This window comes from Moschus berezovskii, chromosome 9, assembly GCF_049115385.1.
Source record: "Moschus berezovskii isolate FMDL1 chromosome 9, NW_MosBer_1.0, whole genome shotgun sequence".
In the NCBI taxonomy this organism is placed as follows: domain Eukaryota; kingdom Metazoa; phylum Chordata; class Mammalia; order Artiodactyla; family Moschidae; genus Moschus; species Moschus berezovskii.
In genome coordinates this window covers 17,202,158-17,220,097 of record NC_142468.1, presented here as the reverse complement: position 1 = coordinate 17,220,097, position 17,940 = coordinate 17,202,158, and the positions used below count along the sequence as shown (strand labels likewise).

The 17,940-nt window shown below is 56.5% G+C and overlaps 1 protein-coding gene across 4 annotated transcripts; it reads right to left on the bottom strand.

Moving 5' to 3' along the window:
- Positions 1-809: 809 nt before the first annotated feature.
- RPS6KL1 (ribosomal protein S6 kinase like 1) lies at positions 810-17,093 on the bottom strand. Of its 4 annotated transcripts, none has more exons than XM_055435806.2 (11): positions 16,960-17,093; positions 15,235-15,519; positions 13,805-13,929; positions 12,801-12,893; positions 6,915-6,962; positions 6,392-6,524; positions 4,851-5,453; positions 4,338-4,427; positions 4,089-4,171; positions 2,605-2,700; positions 810-2,346 (listed from the first exon to the last, which is right to left on the bottom strand). In XM_055435806.2, the coding sequence occupies exons 2-11, from the start codon at positions 15,497-15,499 to the stop codon at positions 2,236-2,238; spliced, it is 1,647 nt and encodes a 548-aa protein (XP_055291781.2). In that variant the 5' UTR covers positions 15,500-15,519; positions 16,960-17,093; the 3' UTR covers positions 810-2,235. The 4 variants fall into 4 exon arrangements, 3 of the variants coding, with proteins under 3 accessions (XP_055291781.2, XP_055291780.2, XP_088695565.1); XM_055435805.2 differs by having other exon boundaries at positions 16,904-17,051; XR_016038163.1 differs by lacking the exon at positions 810-2,346 and adding an exon at positions 4,579-4,679 and having other exon boundaries at positions 16,904-17,051.
- Between the last annotated feature and the right edge of the window lie 847 nt (positions 17,094-17,940).

The following is a 17,940-nucleotide window of genomic DNA, read 5'->3' as shown; positions in this document are numbered from 1 at the left end:
TTGGTAGTGTCCAGGCTGAAACAGACTGGCTGTTCGCCACGCAGCTCCCCCCTGCTGACCTTGCTCACAGTGGTACCATCTTTATATGAAGGTCTGTCACAGGAACAGGGACTCCTAGAGGGCAGAACTAGAGGTAGGGAGAAGAAACTTGGGTTCAGTGAAAGAATTTTAGAATGATCAGTTCTGGAGCATGGAGCTACAAGCTTTCATATCTTTAGTAAACCTACAAAGGAGGTATATTTAGCCCCGTTATCAAATGGAGACAGACTATAAGCCCTGCTGGGACCACAGTCCTAAACCCAAGGGCTAGCAGAGTGCCAGATGTGCAGTGCTTATTGCATGAATGAGGCCCAGAAGTTCTAGAGGCAACTAGCGCTTCCTACGGTGCTTGGAGGTGGTCTGGCCTGACAGTGTAGTGGAAGGAACAGACTTGTGAACGGACTCGACCAGGCTCTGGCCAGGTCCTCTCATTTACCTCCTTGAATTCCAGTCTTCTCAGGAGCCACCATGTGTTCAAGGGGTCACTGTGAGGATTGGACCTCCACCCACAAGCACCATGACCCTCTTCGAAGACTGTCCTGTTCTATGTCCCACAGAGCCCAGTGTCCCCTACATGCTGGGACTTTTCTGTGGGTTCACAGCTGCTCTGTGGGGTACAGGCTGGCATGCTGTTCACTACCAGCCCTGCTTCCACCCTAGCAGGTTCCAAACACACTCTTGGTTATCATGGAGCTCCTCTGGGGGCACCCTCCTTTATACCCATTCTAGCAGGGCCCCTCTCTGCGTTAATGAGGCAAGGACACCAGAGGTAAGGGCACGCTTTATTAGGGTGGGGGCAGAGGAGGTGGGCAAGCGCCAGGGAGAGCCAGCACCTCCCTGTGTTCTTTGCCTCAGACTTATCCCAAGGACCTCCCCACAACACAGGTCCCCAGCCCTTCACGGCCAGGACTGGAGGGTGGTGCCAGAGATGCCACCTGGTGGTGATGGAGGCTCAGGCGAGAAGGAGTTGAGGGCAGAGGTCTGTGGAAGTTTCTGTCTTGGATGCCACACCCCAGTGACAGGGTGAGTCCTGAGAGGAGGAAAAGGTCCCCCAAATCTGGGGAGGGAACTATCTTTGGGGGTAACTACTTATCCGAGCTCTTCAGAGACCAGAAACTTCTTGCTTCTGGCTAAAAGCTTGGGCAATCATTCTGGGTGTTGTGTGGTTTCATTTCAAAAGGAAATGAAGTCACAGTGGGCAGTGGATTGAGTGGACCCTCAACACTGAAATGCAAAATGGTAAACAGGACAAATGTCCAAGAAGGGAATCCTAGTGGAGACAACTTTCCTTCAAGCGACTTCAGGCTGGAGACGGAATTGTGGTCCCCCAGCTCAGACCCACGGGCCAGGGTTTGCTTTCTCTCCACATGGGTGGGCTAGCTGGGGAAGGGAGCCCTTTATTCTGTTTTCAAAACTTCTGTAAGTGGCAGAGCTGCGCCTTCCCCTCTTTCTCCCCCTTCCTCCTTATCCTTATTTTCCTCCCCTCCTTTCCTTTTGCTCTTAAAGGTCTGTAATTACAAGATAAGCAGCATGGTCAGGAGGGGGTGGGTTGTCCTGTCCCTCCCAGCTCCACCCCAAGTCCGCTACAGACTTCTTCCCTGCTTCCCCCCCTCCCCCATCCCCTCGGGAAGTAGCCTTTGGTGGAAGGGGCACCCTGGGTGCGTGGCTAAGATGACCAGCTAGGACAGCCCTGGTTTGCAGCCAGGAAGCCAGGAGACTAGTAATCTGAGATGAGTCTCCAGAGACATCCTGAGTGGGGCACATGGCAGATCATGAGTCAAGATTTCTCGGCTCAGCAGGTGGTCAGTAGCTCAGAGCTAATGCCAAGGAAGGCACCTTTTAACACGGCAGGTCCGAGTTCAAGGTATAGGGTGTAGACACAGCGGTGACTGTTGACTGATGGGCGGAGGATGGACAGGTGGAGACATTCAAGCTGCCTACCAGGCTGAGATCTCTGCCCCTCAGCGCCGCCTAGAAAGCATTTCTCCAAGAGGTGGCTGGGGGAGTCCACAAGGCCCTTCCTGGTCAGTGGCAATGAGACTTTGGCGATGGCCCAAGCGTGGGGTCCTGACCAGGAAAGGCAAGCTGCCATGCATTCTTTGCCTGTGGGCCACTGATGGGAGGTGGCGGCCAAAGAGACAGGAGGAGATCCAGACCAGTCCAGCCGCTCCCATCGCTGACGCCACACCCTTCTTTCTACCCCACCAGTTTGCTCCACTGGATGGAACTGAAAAAGGGGTGGGCCTTGAGTTTGTGGACGCCGCCTCCTCCAGCGCCCAAACGCCGGGCCGGATCAAACTGCAGCAGCTGCGGAGAAAAGCCCAGTCAGCCCTGGACAGGCCAGCCAGGCCCCCGGAATCCCGTGTTACCCAGGTCAGGGGAGGGCAGGGGGCGGACACTGGTGTTCGGCTACCGAGATATAGAAATTTGTTGGCCCTATGACCCTCCTGCACCCATGCTGGACACCTAGTACATGGGGTGGCTTGTTCACACACAGGGCTCTGTCCTCCCTTCTGTCCACCCTCAGGCCAAGAAGGCGCCACCGGGAGGCCGCCTGCACCTCACCTCAGTCAGCAGGGAGGCCGCCGGGCCACTGAGCCACTCGGGCAGCTGCAGCTGGGTGTGGGGCTGGATTCCTGAGGGGTGGCTCTGAGACAGCGCCTGGGAAGACATGGGGAGGCGGCCCCCAGGAGTCTGTACACTCCAGTGGTGGCCGAGATTTTATTTCTTCCCCCTGTGTCACAGCTCACGGGCATGGCCATGACTCCGTCGCCTTCTGCTTTGGATCTGCTGCTTGCCGGGCTGAGGAAGGTGCCTGACACCCGTGATCCCTAGTTTCCGCAACAACCTTCAAAGTAAGCAATTAGCACCCCCATTTTAAGGGCAAGAAGCAGGTTGACAGATTTGTGCTGAGTTCAGGGTTTGAACCCAGGCCCCTGTGGTTCCAAGCTTGCTAGAAGCACCAGTCTTGAGTTGTCATCGGAGCAGGCACTCTATCAGGAACAGCACTGAAACCTGTCTCCTTACAGAAAGCAAATCTCCACGGGCGGCTCCTTTGCCATGGCATGCTCCTGCCAGGGTCAAGGCAGGGCTGTGGTGAGAGAAGAAGGCAGGACCTATCTGTGTTTCAGAAGGGTGCAGCTGCGGTGGAGCAGAGGGGTGTGTCTGGAGGTCAGGAAGACAGGTAAGAAGCCACCTGGAGGAAGGTCAGGAGCCCTGAGTTGGACAGGTGGGAAGGCCCTGGCTAATAGGAGAGAACCACTCTGGGCGGCTGTTTGCAGCCAGGGCTCTCAGAGGCCCTGGCCTCGGGACCAAAGCAGGAGGGAGCCAGGAGTGACCGGTCAGCTCTGAACTTCCGGTTACACCGCATCCACTCAGGGCACTTCCTGCTCAAATGGAGCTTGGCCTCTCCCTGCTGCCTGACTTAACCAGCCCCAGGTGTAGCACTGAGCTCATGGGGGAGGACAGAGAGTGGAGCCCACCACCCTGAGCTTGCGAGTGGAACTTCAAGCTCTGGGTCGACCCAGGCTGGACAGGGCAGCTGCCGGCCTGGGATGATGGCAACCCTCTCTCTGGTCTTCCAGCCAAAGTCTGGGGGTCACAGCTCTGAAGGGTGTGGAGGGGGGATGTGGTGTGAGCAGTGGGGAGAGGAGGCCTGAGGGGGGATGATCTGAGGAAAAGGGCTGTGTCACACTCAGCCTCCCTCCAGAGCCAGGCCCAGGCGCCCTCTTCCAGGAACCTTCCCTGAGCACTGCAGCTCGACTCTCCCTCATCTAAGTTGACAGTCTCCCTAGCTATCACTACTTGCCTGACGGGGGTGGGGGTGCAAAGTGTGGCCGAGGCCTGGGTGGGAATAGCTTCCTCCTTCTCTCACGGCCTCCGGGCTTGGGAAGAGGGGGCCTGTGCTGACAAGACATTGGGCCCAATGGCCAGGTCTTGAGCAATCAGGTAGGCTCAGCCCCCAAACACTGACCAGTTGGACTAACCCCAGCCCATCCTATGCTCAGTGCCACCCGCCAGGCTCCACACCCTGCCCACACAGAGCTCACCGTCCCGGTCAGCAGTTCATACAGGAGAGACCCAAAGCTCCACCAGTCGCAGGCTTCGGTCAGCTCCGAAATCCCACCGACCTCTGCAGGAGCCAGAACAGTCCTCAGTCTCGCTGAGAGGGCAGGTCTGCCCTCCAGCCCTTCCCCATCTCCCACACCCCCAGGATGAGCCTGCTGCCTCTCATCCTCAGTCCCCCGGCCCACCCCACACACAGACACTCGGGGACTGCCCTGCCCCTGCCTTCTTGCCTGGGGCACTGTAGAGGTTGTGCGAAGCCTCCTTGCAGCACTGGGGCTCCACCTCTGACCACTGGCCAAAATACGTGAGCCGGACGTGGCCTTGTCATCCCGTGTGTGAGCAGGGTGGAGCCAGAGGGGACGAGAACTGCAGTTAGTCATCTTGGAGCCTTTGGCGTGGGGCAGGGGATCCCAGGAGCCAGTGGGCCGTGCTGGGCAGAGGTTCCCTAGGGGCTCAGCCCCCCCAAACAACCTGGTCATCACAGCAGTGGCTGCCCAAGAGCTCAGGGTGGGGAAAGGGTCTGCTTTCCAAGCTTAACCATGGCCGGCCAACCGGGCTTGGCGAAGGCCTTCCTGAAAAGGCAGGGGGCAGGGGTGCCCCGGGGGAACAGTCAGATGACGTTCCGCCTCCTCTTGGCTCTGGGGACATCACGAGGCTTTGGGGGCCTCCCGCCTGAGGGATGGGGTGGGGTTAGGGCCCACTCCTCTGCCCCCAGCCCCCCACCCCCGGCCTGGGGCTCCTACCGGCCTGGTCCAGGAGCAGATTCCGGGGATTGAGGTCCCGGCACAGCACCCCTTGCTGGTGCAGCGCCTCCAGGGCCAGCAGCGTCTCGGCCGCCCACTGCCTCACCTGCTCCTCCTTCAGCCTCCAGGCGCCCCCACCAGACACCGGTCCGGCCCCTCCAGAAGCTGAGGGGCGGCTTGTATCTCCACCTCGGCCGCAGCCCCCCAGCACCCGGCCGGCCCCAGCCCGAACCCAAGGGAGCCCCCAAGGGGGCGTGGGCTCCGAGCTCCGGCCAGGTCCTCGCCTGGCATGGGAGTGCAGGCGGCCACCTGGGGCCTTTGGAAGGTCCCACAAGCGGGCAGTGCTCGTCCTGACTGAGGCTTCAGCCACTCTCTGGGGTTTCACGGGCGCCGCCACCCTGGCGGGGATGAGGCTCTGAGAAGTCCACGGAGGCTCCAGGGGGATTCTGTCCCGCAGGTGGGTGTGTCCCGGGGGCACCGAGCTGGTCCTGAGGCTGAGGTGGGAGTTTAGTGGAGCCTTCGTCCTCTCCAGGCTGGAGCCAGACCCCGTCCCAGACTGCTGGGGGCGCGACTGGGAGAGCAGGTGGGACCAGAGCGTGCCTCCTGGGCCGAGCAGAGGGAGCCGCAAGCGTGGGGATGGGAGAAGTGAGTGTGGAGGCGTCTCTGTCCCACGCCTGCCCCCCCTCTGACTTGGGCACAGACCCTCTGCCTTCAGGTCCTCACTCGGTTCCCTCCCCTCCCGGAGCCCAGGATGCCCTCTCTCCTTGTCTCCGCCCACCCGTGACGAGGCGCCAGCCTCACAACCTGGCACAAAAATAGACGCTTAACCCCTAAGGAGATGTAAATTATTCTCTAATGTCCTTGGTCTAGGTGGCAGGTTCTCCAGTGTTCCATATATTATATATTTTTTAAAGGGAGAATCCAGGAGGAGGGCTTGGCCACCCACTCCAGTATTCTTGCCTGGAGAATCCCATGGACAGAGGAGCCTGAGGGCTGCAGTCCACGGGTCGCAAAGAGTCGGACATGACTGAGCGACTGAGCATAGCACAAAGGGAGAACAGTGTCATGAGTTTAATTAAGTAAAATAAAAGAAGGCTAGGCATGGACCTGTGATGACTACATGTCATGAACCAGAGAGGTGTACCTCACTGAAAACAAAGCAAAGCAAAATCCTAGCTGATCAATCAATATCTGCTGTCGCCCAGTTCCTGTCTTGTCCTTACAGCTTTGGTACCATCATCGCATGTGGCCACTCGGAGGGATGGGCACGGACTAGAAAAGTGAGAAGAGCCAAGACTGGGGGAGATGGTGACAAAGGGGCACCTGCATATGTGCCCTCATTCACCCAAGATGTGGACGTCCTCCCAGGATGTCCCCTGCCCCCTGGCATCACACAGAAGCCCACAGCAGGCTGGTCCTGCCTTCACCCTCCAGGAAGGCTGGGCCTGTGGCTGGGCACCGAGCTCAGCATTTTAAGGGGATGAGACAGGACAACCTCCCGAAGGCCTGCGGAGCTGACGGGGCCTCCGGGGCCCGCTCACCTTGCACGTGCTCCAGATGCAGGAAGATGGAGTCCTCGGTCACAAAGTACCGCAGCAGCTGGGTCATGTAGGGGACACCGTGTGGGATGATGGTCAGCCGCTCCCGGCTCGCCATGTGGCACCTGGACAGACCCTGAGGAGGGGGCAGGCCGGGCAGATCAGCTGGGGACTGGCCAGAGGCCACTCTGCTCTTCAGGGGCAACCAGATGAAGTGTGGGAGCCCCCCCCCCCCGAGGAGCAGCTGCCTCCCCCCAGTTCCAGTCCTGACCCTCAACCCTCTTTCCACCATGGAAGGCAGGCCCTCCCCTCCCTGTCTGGGCCAAAGGTAAGGCAGTATATGTGTGAGTGTTTCTGGGAAGTCGGGCACATGCCCGGGGTGAAGAACTAGCAGCTGTGAGATCTGGAGGGAACATGGGCTTCCCATACGGGTTCTGGGTAGAGGTTCCCCAGAGGGAGGGGTTTCCAAGAGCTCCGAGAAGGTCCCAAGGGGAAGGAGGAATGGCAGGGGTGGGGTGGCACCTGCCTTCACCACGAAGGTCCCTCCGGTCTCTAGGTCCTGGACCAGCTGCACCTGCAGAGGTCCAGGAGGCACTAGTCAAGGCACAAGCTAGTTCCCGGGGCTCCAGGCCCCCACCCCCCGCCCCCCCAGGCCCCATGCTCCTCCACCCAGGCTAGGCAGGGACGTCAGGCTTTGGTGGTAGAGTATATCCCCTCCTCCAACAACATGACATTGAACCTGTCCGATTCATCCACCCTCGTTAGACCTGCAGGTCTTAGCTCAGGTACCACCTCCTCCAGGAAGCCTTCCCAACATCAGATCGGGCCAGGACTCCTCATCTGTCTGCAGTGCTCCCTGGGCTCACCCCCATCACACTGTGTGATTTCCTGTCACTCCACTGGGCTGTGAGCTCCAAGAGCGCAGGGACCATGCTGTCCAGTTCTGTATTCCCAGAGCCCTGCACCACACAGGGAGGTAGTCAGAGCTTCCCACACACAAGGTGAGGGGTCCATTCCACAGGATCTGAGGGTGTCATGGCTGCAAGGGACCTCAGGGCCAGTCACCTTCTCTCAACTCTTATTTTACAGGTGAAGAAGCCAAGGCTCTGCGAATGTGGCCCCAGTGGTGCCTGAAACCTCATGGGCTTGGCTTGCTCCTTCAGGTCGCACCCCCTGCCCCCTACTCCCAATGCTGCGATGGTCTTTTTCTTTTTTTTTAATGGTCTTTTTCTCTGGACTCTGTCTTTGGCGAGCAACCTATTCCTTCTCCTGTTGGTTTTGTTTGGAGGCAGTGGTCTGCCAATTGCTGGGTCAGAGCCTTGTTTGGAGCTGGGCCCTAGACTCATCTCCATTATGGGAAGGGATGACCCCCAGCCATAGGAGAGGACCTGTCGGGGCAGAAAGGCGGAAGATTCAGCCCAGACAGGGGGGCACGTGAGGGCAAGATCTGCACCCTGGGTCATAAGAGTACCTGCTTCAAAAGGCCATTAAAAGGATGCTGTTAAGTCAGACAACTCAAGTACGGCGGCAGCTCAAGCCTGCTGTATAACAGGGAAACTTGTGTATAGTGTTACTGTATAGTGCTGCTTGGTATGGTATTACTATAGTATAGTATAGTATACTATATACTGTATAGTATTCGGAGAAGGCAATGGCAAGCCACTCCAGTATTCTTGCCTAGAAAATCCCATGGATGGAGGAGCCTGGTAGGCTGCAGTCCGTGGGGTCACTAAGGGTTGGACACGACTGAGCGACTTCACTTTCACTTTTCACTTTCACACATTGGAGAAGGAAATGGCAACCCACTCCAGTGTTCTTGCCTGGAGAATCCCGGGGACAGGGGAGCCTGGTGGGCTTCCGTCTATGGGGTCACACAGAGTCGGACACGACTGAAGTGACTTACCTGCAGCAGCAGCAGCATAGTATTACTCTGTACTAAGGGCCTTATCTAGTTTACTTAATTTTATTCTTACAGCCTACCAGGTGAGTATTTCTGTGCTGCTGTGCTGTGCTCAGTTGTGTCTGACTCTCTGAGACCTGCCAGGCTCCTCTGTCCATGTGATTCTCCAGGCAAGAAGACTGGAGTGGGTTGCCATTTCCTCTTCTGGGAGATCTTCCCGACCCAGGGACCAAACTCACATCTTTTGCGTCTCCTGCATTGGCAGGCGAATTCTTTACCACTGTGTCACCTGGGCAGCCCCAAGTATTACTAGTGACTCATTTTATTGATGAAGAAATTGAGGTTCAGAGAAGTAACGTTGCCTGCTGTCCCACAGAGCCGGGATGCGAATTCAGATGGGCTGACCCAGAAGCCTTGAAGACATAACTGAAAACAGGGGCACAGCTAGGTGACCTGGCACGTGCCTTCACCTCTGGGCCTCAGTTTCCCCGTCATCAGTGAGATGAAGGTGGTGGATTCTGAGGGCTGGGGCATCAGGAGTGAGGTACCCCTTATGACCACTAGAGGTCTCTCCTCCAACAGCCAGAGATGGAGTCCAGCCTGGTCCCGGATCCTCCGCCCAATGAGTTTGAAAGAGAGAATTTTGGGGTCATTTAGGATAACACAGTTTCCCACAAGTGCTGACACCCGGGATAATTCCCACTGCCTCTTGCCAAGTGGGATTCCCCACCACCTTGTCCTGGGCAAGGCTTCTCGTTTACAGATTCCAATTAAAAAAAAAAAAACCCCAGCAGGGAAGGTCAGAGAGGCCAGAAACAAAACTTGATCAGTACACTGAAACAGTGTGTTAAAAAAGAAAAGAAAAAATACACACACACAAGAATCGAGAAATCATTAGGCCAAACCATTAACGCTGAGTATCTTGGAATGAGGTAGGATAGTGGGGAATATTTGTTGTTGGCACTGTTGTTTCTGGCCACACTGAATGGCTTACAGGATCTTAGTTCTCCAAACAGGCATCAAATCTGTGCCCCCCCTGTGGTGGAACTGCAGAGTCCTAACCACTGGACAACCAGGAAATTCCCATTTACTGTTTCAAACTCTCTTCTTTTACATCATATTTCAAAAGGGTAGCAAATGGGGCATTCCCCGCCTCCATTAAACCAAAAAAAAAAAACCCTTCCTCTTTTGTTCTGTGCTATGGGAGACAGAGCACTAGTCTGTTACTTGATCTCTGTGAGTCTCAGTTACATTCTCTGTAAAAGAATGATTAAAATGCAGCGCTGTCCAGGAGGAGGTTCTGCTGTGACAGAAATATTGTCTACCTGTCCAATATAGAAGCCATGAACCACATGCAGCTATCAAGCCTTTGAAATATAGTGGGTGCCACTGACAGAATATTCAATTTTTATTAAAACTGGAATTCCCCGGTGGTCCAGTGGTTACAACTCTGCGCTTGCACTGTGGACGGTGTGAATTCAATCCCCACTCGGGGAAGTTCTGCATGTCACGCGGTGTGACCAAAAAAAAAATTTTTTTTAATAGTCTTATGGGTTTCCCAGGTGGCACTAGTGGTAAAGAACCAGCCTGCCAATGCAGGAGACGTAAGAGACTTGGATTCAGTCCCTGGCTTGGGAAGATCCCCTGGAGAAGGGCATGGCAACCCACTCCAGTATTCTTGCCTGGAGAATCCCCATGGACAGAGGAGGCTGGCGGGCTTCAGTCCATGGAGTTGCAAACAGTCGGAGACGACTGAAGCAACAATTCCATTCCATTTTGTGTGGCTGGTGACTACTATATCTGACTGTATAGTATAACCCTTCTTCCCCCGCAGGGAGACCGAGTGGGTTTAATGCAGCAGCTGTGCCAACTACAATGGGCCTTACAGATGCCAGGAGAGAGTGCTGTCCAGAAGGTGTAAGGCAGTTCTGAGTGCCAGCTCCCATCTTTTTAAAAAAGGAAGTCTCTTTTTAAAAAAATAAAACCCAGTGAGCTCTCGGGATGTGAGGACAATTAAAACTTTGGTAAAGCACATTAATCCTTTCTTTTAAAATGCCCACGGTGTCAAGGCCAGGAGGACTCCCTCCTGGAGCAAACAAATCCAGAAGTTTCAAATAGGTTCTCAAGCATGAAGGTCCACAGGGGCTGTTCATGTGTGCCAGTGGGCAGGACAGGAAGGGGGCAGGCCTAGCGCCTCATTAAAGCAGGCAGCCCTTCCTCTGCCTGGGGTTGACAGGCAGGAATGTGAGCCTGCATTTCCAGATCCTCTCATTTCTCAGGGAAAAGTAGGAAACTTGGACTTTCTCTATGAAACCTGCCAATTTTTAAATGGTGATAAATAGTAATACTTTTAAAAACACCCTAATATTTGAGCCAAAAACACAGAAGGGACTTGGCTGTCCTTCTCTTTCTTCCCCATCCCTGACTCAGGGCCTAGCTCCCGGACGAAGCTAGGATATAGCCAGCGTTGTCTCCTAAGCCCCCCAAGGCTCCCTGACAGCAGACCCTGGGCATCCTGGCCGGCTGCCCACCTAGTCCGTGACCCACCCACCTCACTGTTCTCTGCCGCCCCTACCCCTACAGGTATCTCTTCTGGCCCCGAGGAAACCCTCTTCAGCCCCATGAACCCTCACAGTGGGACCTCCCTGGGGCACTCAAGGCTTCCTGAGTGGGGCCCTTTGCTGCCCTGAGGTTGGGGGCTGCTGCAGACAGGCGCTGCTTTGCCAACCACTCGCCCTGGGCTGTCTGGGCACAGCTATGGAATGAAAGGCAGTGACATCCATCCAGGCGTGGCCACAGGGACCTGGGCCCAGTGACCCTAACATCTCTCCTAATTTGGGAGACTGATTTTCCTGGCTTGTGAATGACACAGGAAAAGGCCGCAGGATTTTAGGAGGGATGCGGAGCGGCTAAGTTGAGTGCCCAAGAAAGGGTAATAAAGGGAAAAAGAGGGCACTTGTAAGACAGAATGGTTGGGCTTGGCCTGGATCTGTTTTTCCCATATGCACAGGCCTTGGAATACAGGATTCCAAAAATGCTTTGCACATGTGTGTCTGGGGTTAAATAAATTGAAATTCGGGGAATTCTGTCACAGACCTCCCTCTTGGAGATTCACTGTGTACATTTGCATCCTTAAAGCCTGAAACTTCCTAGAATTAAAGCAATGAAGTAATGTAACTTTAACTCACTGTTTCTAAAGCTTATTTGACCCAGAACCCCTCTCTCCATAACACCATCGGTTCAGTGGGATCCCACACGGGCAAACAGTGGTGGCTGTTGCCTCCTTGGCCTGCCCGTGGGGGCGGCTGAGCCACGTGGATGAACACGGTGGGTGGGAAGGGCTGGGAGGATGGAAGCTGGCTGGGCCTTGGCTGACAGACTGAGCGCCTGCTCCAGGGACGGGGGAGCAGCCACTGGAGAGAGGCCAGGGATGGGAAGCCTGCTTGCCGCTCTTGTCATCAGCCTTCAGCCATCAAACTTGTATCAAACACTTTAGTGTGTGCCAGGCCTTTCCCAAAAATTATTTCACTTCAGTTCCCACATCCCCCTGGGTGGGAGGGTGCGGGTGGGTGGGAGGAACCCCGGGAGGATCCCTTCCCCACTTCCAGATGAGGAAACTGGTGCCCAGAGAGGGCGAAGAGCTTGCCTGGGGCCACGTGGTGCCCGTCCAGACAGCACTTCATCCTCGGCGGTGTGTGAAGGAGCACACCCCGGTCTTTTCTCTGCTGGCTCCCACACCCGCCCAAATCCCCCATGAGTGTCTTAAATGACAGATGCCTGGGTTCAACCCTAGAAATTCTCACTCGGTGGGTTTGGGATGGGCCCAGGCATCTGTGTGGTTAGGAAGCTCCCCCAGGTGATTCTGATGAACGGTTCAGTTTGAAAGAAAAAAAAAACACTTAAGCAAATACTCCATCTATCTCTGGGTCAGGGAAGAGAGCAATCGAATATCGGCTCAAATCTCATTTGACCCAACCTGTCTGTCCTTCTGCTGAGTGTCCAGGTCCAGTTTGAACTGCCGACTCCTGTCTGCCCTGAATTAAGGGAGCCGATCCCACATGGGGGCACCGTGGGAGAAGCCAGGAGACAAGAGGGCAGAGCTGCCAAGGCCCTGGACAAGGCAGGTTTCTAGCGATGAGCACATTCCTGCCCCAGGAACCTCTGGGTTGGGCTTGGCGGGGGAGACTCTTGGCTGCAGCCCCTGGAGGAAGAGGGAAGTGGGGACGCGCAAAGCAGCACAGGCTGGCCGGGTGCCCCTGCAACTTCTGTCCTGAACTGCCGAGAGAGCAGTTCTGTGTCTGGGCTGGAGGGTCTGTGGAGAGGCACTGTCTGCCTCTGTGGCTTCCTCATTTTTTCCTGTCCGGGGCTGGTGTGTGCTGGGCTGGCGGAGGGGTGGGGCACCCCTGGACCCGGCTGCCCTTCTCCGCTTAGGCCCCCTGACCCCTTTGCAGCACCGGCCACTTCCGATCACACAGGCCATGTCCTCCCACACCTTGGGTGTCCCTTGCTCACCTTCTCGATGACCCCGACCACCTTGCAGCCCCTCAGCTGCTCCAGGGCAGAGCTCAGCGTGCGGATGGGCCGGAGCCTCAGGCTGCTGAAACCCTGCGGCGGGGGGAGAGAACCCCACAGCGGCCTCAGGGTCACAGACTCCTCACCTAGCGGCGGGCAGGGCCTTGGCTTGCCAGGAGACCGGCGGCCACAGAGGGCTGGACCGGGGTACGGGCAGACCCCCACCTCACAGAGACAGATTGAGCGGAGCAGCTGGCCTCGGTCCAGGGTGGCCAGGCCACCCTCTTAGCTCAGCCCCTACCCGGCCCTCCTCCCAGGCCCAAGGAGTCCTCCAAAACCCCCTCTCAAAAGCAGCATCCACAGGAGGCAGGTGCGCCCAGGGATGGGGAAATAACCCGGGCAACAGGCCTCAAAGACCAAGGCAGGCCCAGGTACCTGCCCTGGGGGAAGCATCTTACAAGGTGCATCAGACCTAGAAGGAGTGTGTATATGCACACCGGAGGCACTGAGAAGTGGGCGTGCATTCTCAGCCCTCTCTGAGGGGCCCACTGGGTCAGGATGTGGGGAGAGGATTTGTGCACATTTGTATATGCACGTATTCACATGTGTCTATATGCACGTGGGTATCCATGTCTGTGTATACACATGTGGGTATTCCTGTCTGCACTCACTGCAGCCCAGCCGAAAAGCGCTCTGGGAGCGAGTGCCTACACAGGTGAGCGTGTGTATGGGCTGTGTGGGAGGGTGAGGAGCTGCCTCTGCGTGTGTCTTCTCTGCGAGGGTGCGAGACTGGACTGGAGATGATTCACCAAGTGTGAATGAGCTACGCAGAGTGTGGGAGAGCGGGAGGAGCCAGGAGGAGGAGGGCAGGGGGCAGCCCCGGGCCGCGCACCAGCCGGCCTGTGCTCTCCACCGTCCGCCCCGCCAGGGATGGCAAGGCGACAGCTACCTGGCCTGGGGGGTGGGGGCCTCAGCTCTCCCTCAGGCCTCTGGGGGCTCCTCACCTCATCAGGGCTGGCTCCGCTGCCCAGCGTCCTCTGCAGGTGGCAATTAAAGATCTCCTCCGCCCGCCGCAGGTACTTGGTTATCTTCAGCTTGACAGCCTCACACCTCTCCTTGTTGGGGTCGACTGTGGGGAGAAGGGGTCAAGAGGACCCCGCCAGCCCTGGGAGGAGGCAGGGGGTTGGGCTCCCATTGCCCACACTCTGCCCCCGCAGGAGGGCAAGGCCTATTTCTGAGGCTGGTCATGGATTCTGACCCCGTATCTGTTCTTGGGCCCTCTTCTGGGTGGGAGGCCAGCAGGGGAGGAGGAGGAAGGCTGGTGGCAGAGAGACTGGGAGCCAGGGGGGCCCCTCGGACCACAGCGATTTCCAGTTGGCACCCACCACCTCCTGGCCACTGTCACCGCCTGGGAAGGGATGGAATGGAGTTTCCCTGTCTGTTTTTTACAGGAAGAAAGAGAAGCCCCCCCAGAGAGCACACCTGCTATCTTTGATGCCCAGTATGAAAGAGGCCAGAACAGGCACTGGGCCTGGAGGGTAAAGGTGTTCATGGGACAGGCGTGAAGCCAGCTGTTGAGAGGTCTCATCAGTGCAGGGACTGGAAGTGTGAATTGGGGCCTGACTCTTACCCCCAGGCTGGCCATCAAGGCCCTCGGGTGTCTCCAACTGGCCTCAGGGCCAGCCTCTCCCGCAACCTGGAAACGCCTCCCTTTGCCCTGAATAGGCCTCCCCTCTTACCTTCAGGCCTTTGCCTGTGTTCTCTGCCTGCCCCCCCTCTCTCCCCCTCCAGGTTCTTCAGCTGGACAGCATGCCTACCATTCTTCAGTGCTCAGATTAGGGTTTTGACTTCTAGAAAATGCCTGGTGCCAGGCTTGCCTGGCCTCAGTCTCCCTCTTCCCTCCCTTTACTTCCTCCCCGTTGTCCTTGCCACCTGGGACTACAATTTTCCATCATCAGCTCATCAATCTTCCACCATTAGAATGCAAGCACCCAAAGGGCAGGATCCCAGCCCAGTTCCAGGGGCAGGAAGGCTTAGTGGGCCAAGCTCACAGCCTCTGGAGCCAAAACTGTTCAAATCCCAGCTTTATCACTTGATAGCTGTGGAGTCTTAAGCAAGCTATTTAACTGCCCTGTGCCTCAATTTCCTCATCTGGAAAATAGGAATAAAAATCATTCTTGTGTATTTGGAAGTACCTGCCAGAGCATACACAGTGGTTTGTATTACTGTGACTCGGAAATGAATTGATACAGGTAAAGCCCTTAGACCAACACTTAGTGTGTAGAAACTGCTTTATAAATGAAGGCTGTTATTATCAATACTACTGTCCTTTGCAGAAGCCCTGCAGGGCCAGTGCAGAGCCCTGTTCACCCAGCACAGATGGACAGATGACGGGATGATCCCTTCCTCGGCCCCTGCCCAGCCCCAGCCTCACCGTGCATGCCTCGGAGGAGAACGTCCACGCCGTTCTGGTAGTGGTTGAAGGCAGCCTCGTAGTCCTCACTGACGTCACGCTCCAGGGCCAGCCGGATCTCAGTGGCTGCATCCACCAGGTAGTCGTGCTTAGTCATGTCAGGTGCCCCCGGAGCCACCCGGTTGCGAATCTGCTCCAGGTACACTCGAGCCTGGGACCGTGCTCGAGAGCAGGGCTCGGGCTCCGGGCCAGGGCCAGGAGGGCACTCACAGGCCACCAGGCTCATGGCTGCCCTGGGTCAGGGACCTGGAATGAGAAGAGGCATTAGGAAGAACCCAGCTGGGGACAACATCCCATCTGTACCCTGGTTTCTTCCACTGAGTACTGTGGAGACTGATACTCACCTCCAAGGGCTGGAGGGATCAGAGCTAATGGGGGTAATATCCCTCACTAAGCCAGATCGTTCCTAAGTAGTGGTCATAACAGAATAAAAACATGCTTTGGGCTCTGAGTTGTTTTTACAATTCTTTCCATTCAAATTCAGTTCAACAAGTATTTCTGGAGCACCTACTATGTGCTGAGCATCGGAGAGAGCTGAGGATGTTCTTGATTCAGAGCTGCCTTCAAAAGGCCTCTGTGCACATTAAACATTTGCAGGTCACCATACTTTGAGGCTGAAGCAAAAGCCCAGGGCCCAAAGGCCATTTCTTTTACTGTGCCCTGTTCACCCTGCCCTCCTCCTCCCATGGGAATCTCACTTATCCTTCAGGGTTTGTCTCCATGGTACCTCCCCGAACAGGAGGGATTGCCCCTGCTTTATTTCATTTCCCTTGCCCTCAAGATCAGTGTGGCCAGGGAGTGAGGCGGAGCCAGGCGGAGAGCTGGGCACAGGGCTTGGCCTTAAAGACTTCAGGCAAACGAAATGACTGACTGGCAGATTCAGTACCACTCTGGATGTAATTAGATGAATGAAGTCAGAGCCCAACCAGCCCTAGGGAGGGTATGGCTCTGTCCCCCTGGCTCTGCTCTGAGAAGTCCAGGAGGCCACGTGGCCTCCAAGGACTGGACAGCAGCTCCACCCCGAGCAGCAAGTGATACAAGTGGCCACCAGAGTTAGAGCAGAGGCGGAAGGAAAGGAAAGAGCTCAGAGGGAGGCCAGAAAGCTGCCTCTATCCTTCACTGCAGCCTCTGCACCTTTGCTCTCTCAGGCCTCATTGGGAAAGGGCAGGGCCCAAACCCCTGGTCATTTATACTTCTGTGGAGAGAGGGAAGAGAGAACAGGATGGGGAGTGGGGCAGGGAGGAAAACCCACATCGCCAAGCCAGCGGGCAGCTGAGCCCCGGCCAGGAGGTGGAGGAGGGGAGGAAGGGAAGCCACGCCCTTCCCATCCGGCCCAGTCACCAGGGCATGCAGCTCGGAGGCCGGTGATTAGAGGCACCCAGGTCGGCAGTGTGGGCTGCTCTGACTCAGGGCCTAGCTTCAGGGTCCACCCGCCGGACCGGGTCCTACCAGGCAGAGCTGCAAAGCCACGTCTGGACCCAGAAAGACGTGCATCCAGCCCGCGAGTCCCCTGCACGCAAAGTGCACCGCCCCGTGAGGGTCGCCAAGGAAGGGGATTGGGGGAATGAGAGGTGAGGGTATCCTCTCCTGGGGAACAGGGTTTGGAGGAGGAGCCAGGCTAACCCCGTACCTGCCCGAGCCAGGAGCTCGGTCCGAGCGGACGGACTCAGCCCCGCGGCCACCTACCCTTCGCCCCCGCGGGGGACATCGCACCGCGGGCGGCTGCTTTCCGCCCTCCTCCCAGGTGCAGGGGTCTGGCCGGTGCAGCCTGTTCATTGGTTGCAGATGAGCTCATCCGCTATCGTTAGAATAAACCGCCAATCAGCGCCCGGCTCGGCTTCTGCGGGCTCTTAAAGCAGCAGCGCCGGGAAAGAGGAGCTAGGAGAGAGGGCGTGGGGAGGGGATGTGGATGGGCTGGGCAGGGCAGGGCAGGGCAGGGCAGGGGAGGGGATGCGGATGAGGGTGGACTTGGAGTTGGGGACGGGCAGGTGGGTTAGGAGCTGCGGAGAGTGGAGGTCCAGACTCAGGGATGTGGAAGGAGTTGCTTCGGAAGTTTAGGCCGACTAAAAGCACACGCGCCCCTTCTGGGACTTTTCTCGTTCGTTATTTCATGCATTTATTCAACTATTTGAATATGGTGGAAGATGGTGACTGCAGTCATGAAATTAAAAGACGCTTACTCCTTGAAAGAAAAGTTATGACCAACCTAGACAGCATATTAAAAAGCAGAGACATTACTTTGTCAACAAAGGTCCGTCTAGTCAAGGTTATGGTTTTTCCAGTGGCCATGTATGGATGTGAGAGTTGGACTATAAAGAAAGCTGAGCGCTGGAGAATTGATGCTTTTGAACTGTGGTGTTGGAGAAGACTCTTGAGAGTCCCTTGGACTGCAAGGAGATCCAGCCAGTCCATCCTAAAGGAGACCAGTCCTGAATATTCATTGAAAGGACTGATGTTGAACCTGAAACTCCAATACTTTGGCCACCTGATGTGAAGAGCTGACTCACTGGAAAAGCCCCTGATGCTGGGAAAGATTGAAGGTGGGAGAAGAAGGGGACGACAGAGGATGAGATGGTTGGGTGGCATCACCGACTCAATGGACATGGGTTTGAGTAAACTCCGGGAGTTGGAGATGGACAGGGAGGCCTGGTGTGCTGCAGTCCATGG

Excerpts from the sequence above, each read along its gene's own strand:
- RPS6KL1 (XM_055435806.2), bottom strand. The coding sequence starts at position 15,499 with ATGAGCCTGGTGGCCTGTGAGTGCCCTCCTGGCCCTGGCCCGGAGCCC. Across the intron at positions 13,930-15,234 it reads TCTCCTCCGAGGCATGCACG|TCGACCCCAACAAGGAGAGG; the intron begins GTGAGGCTGGGG and ends TTCTCCCCACAG. Across the intron at positions 2,347-2,604 it reads CGGCCTCCCTGCTGACTGAG|CTGCTGCAGTTTGATCCGGC; the intron begins GTGAGGTGCAGG and ends TTTTCTCCGCAG.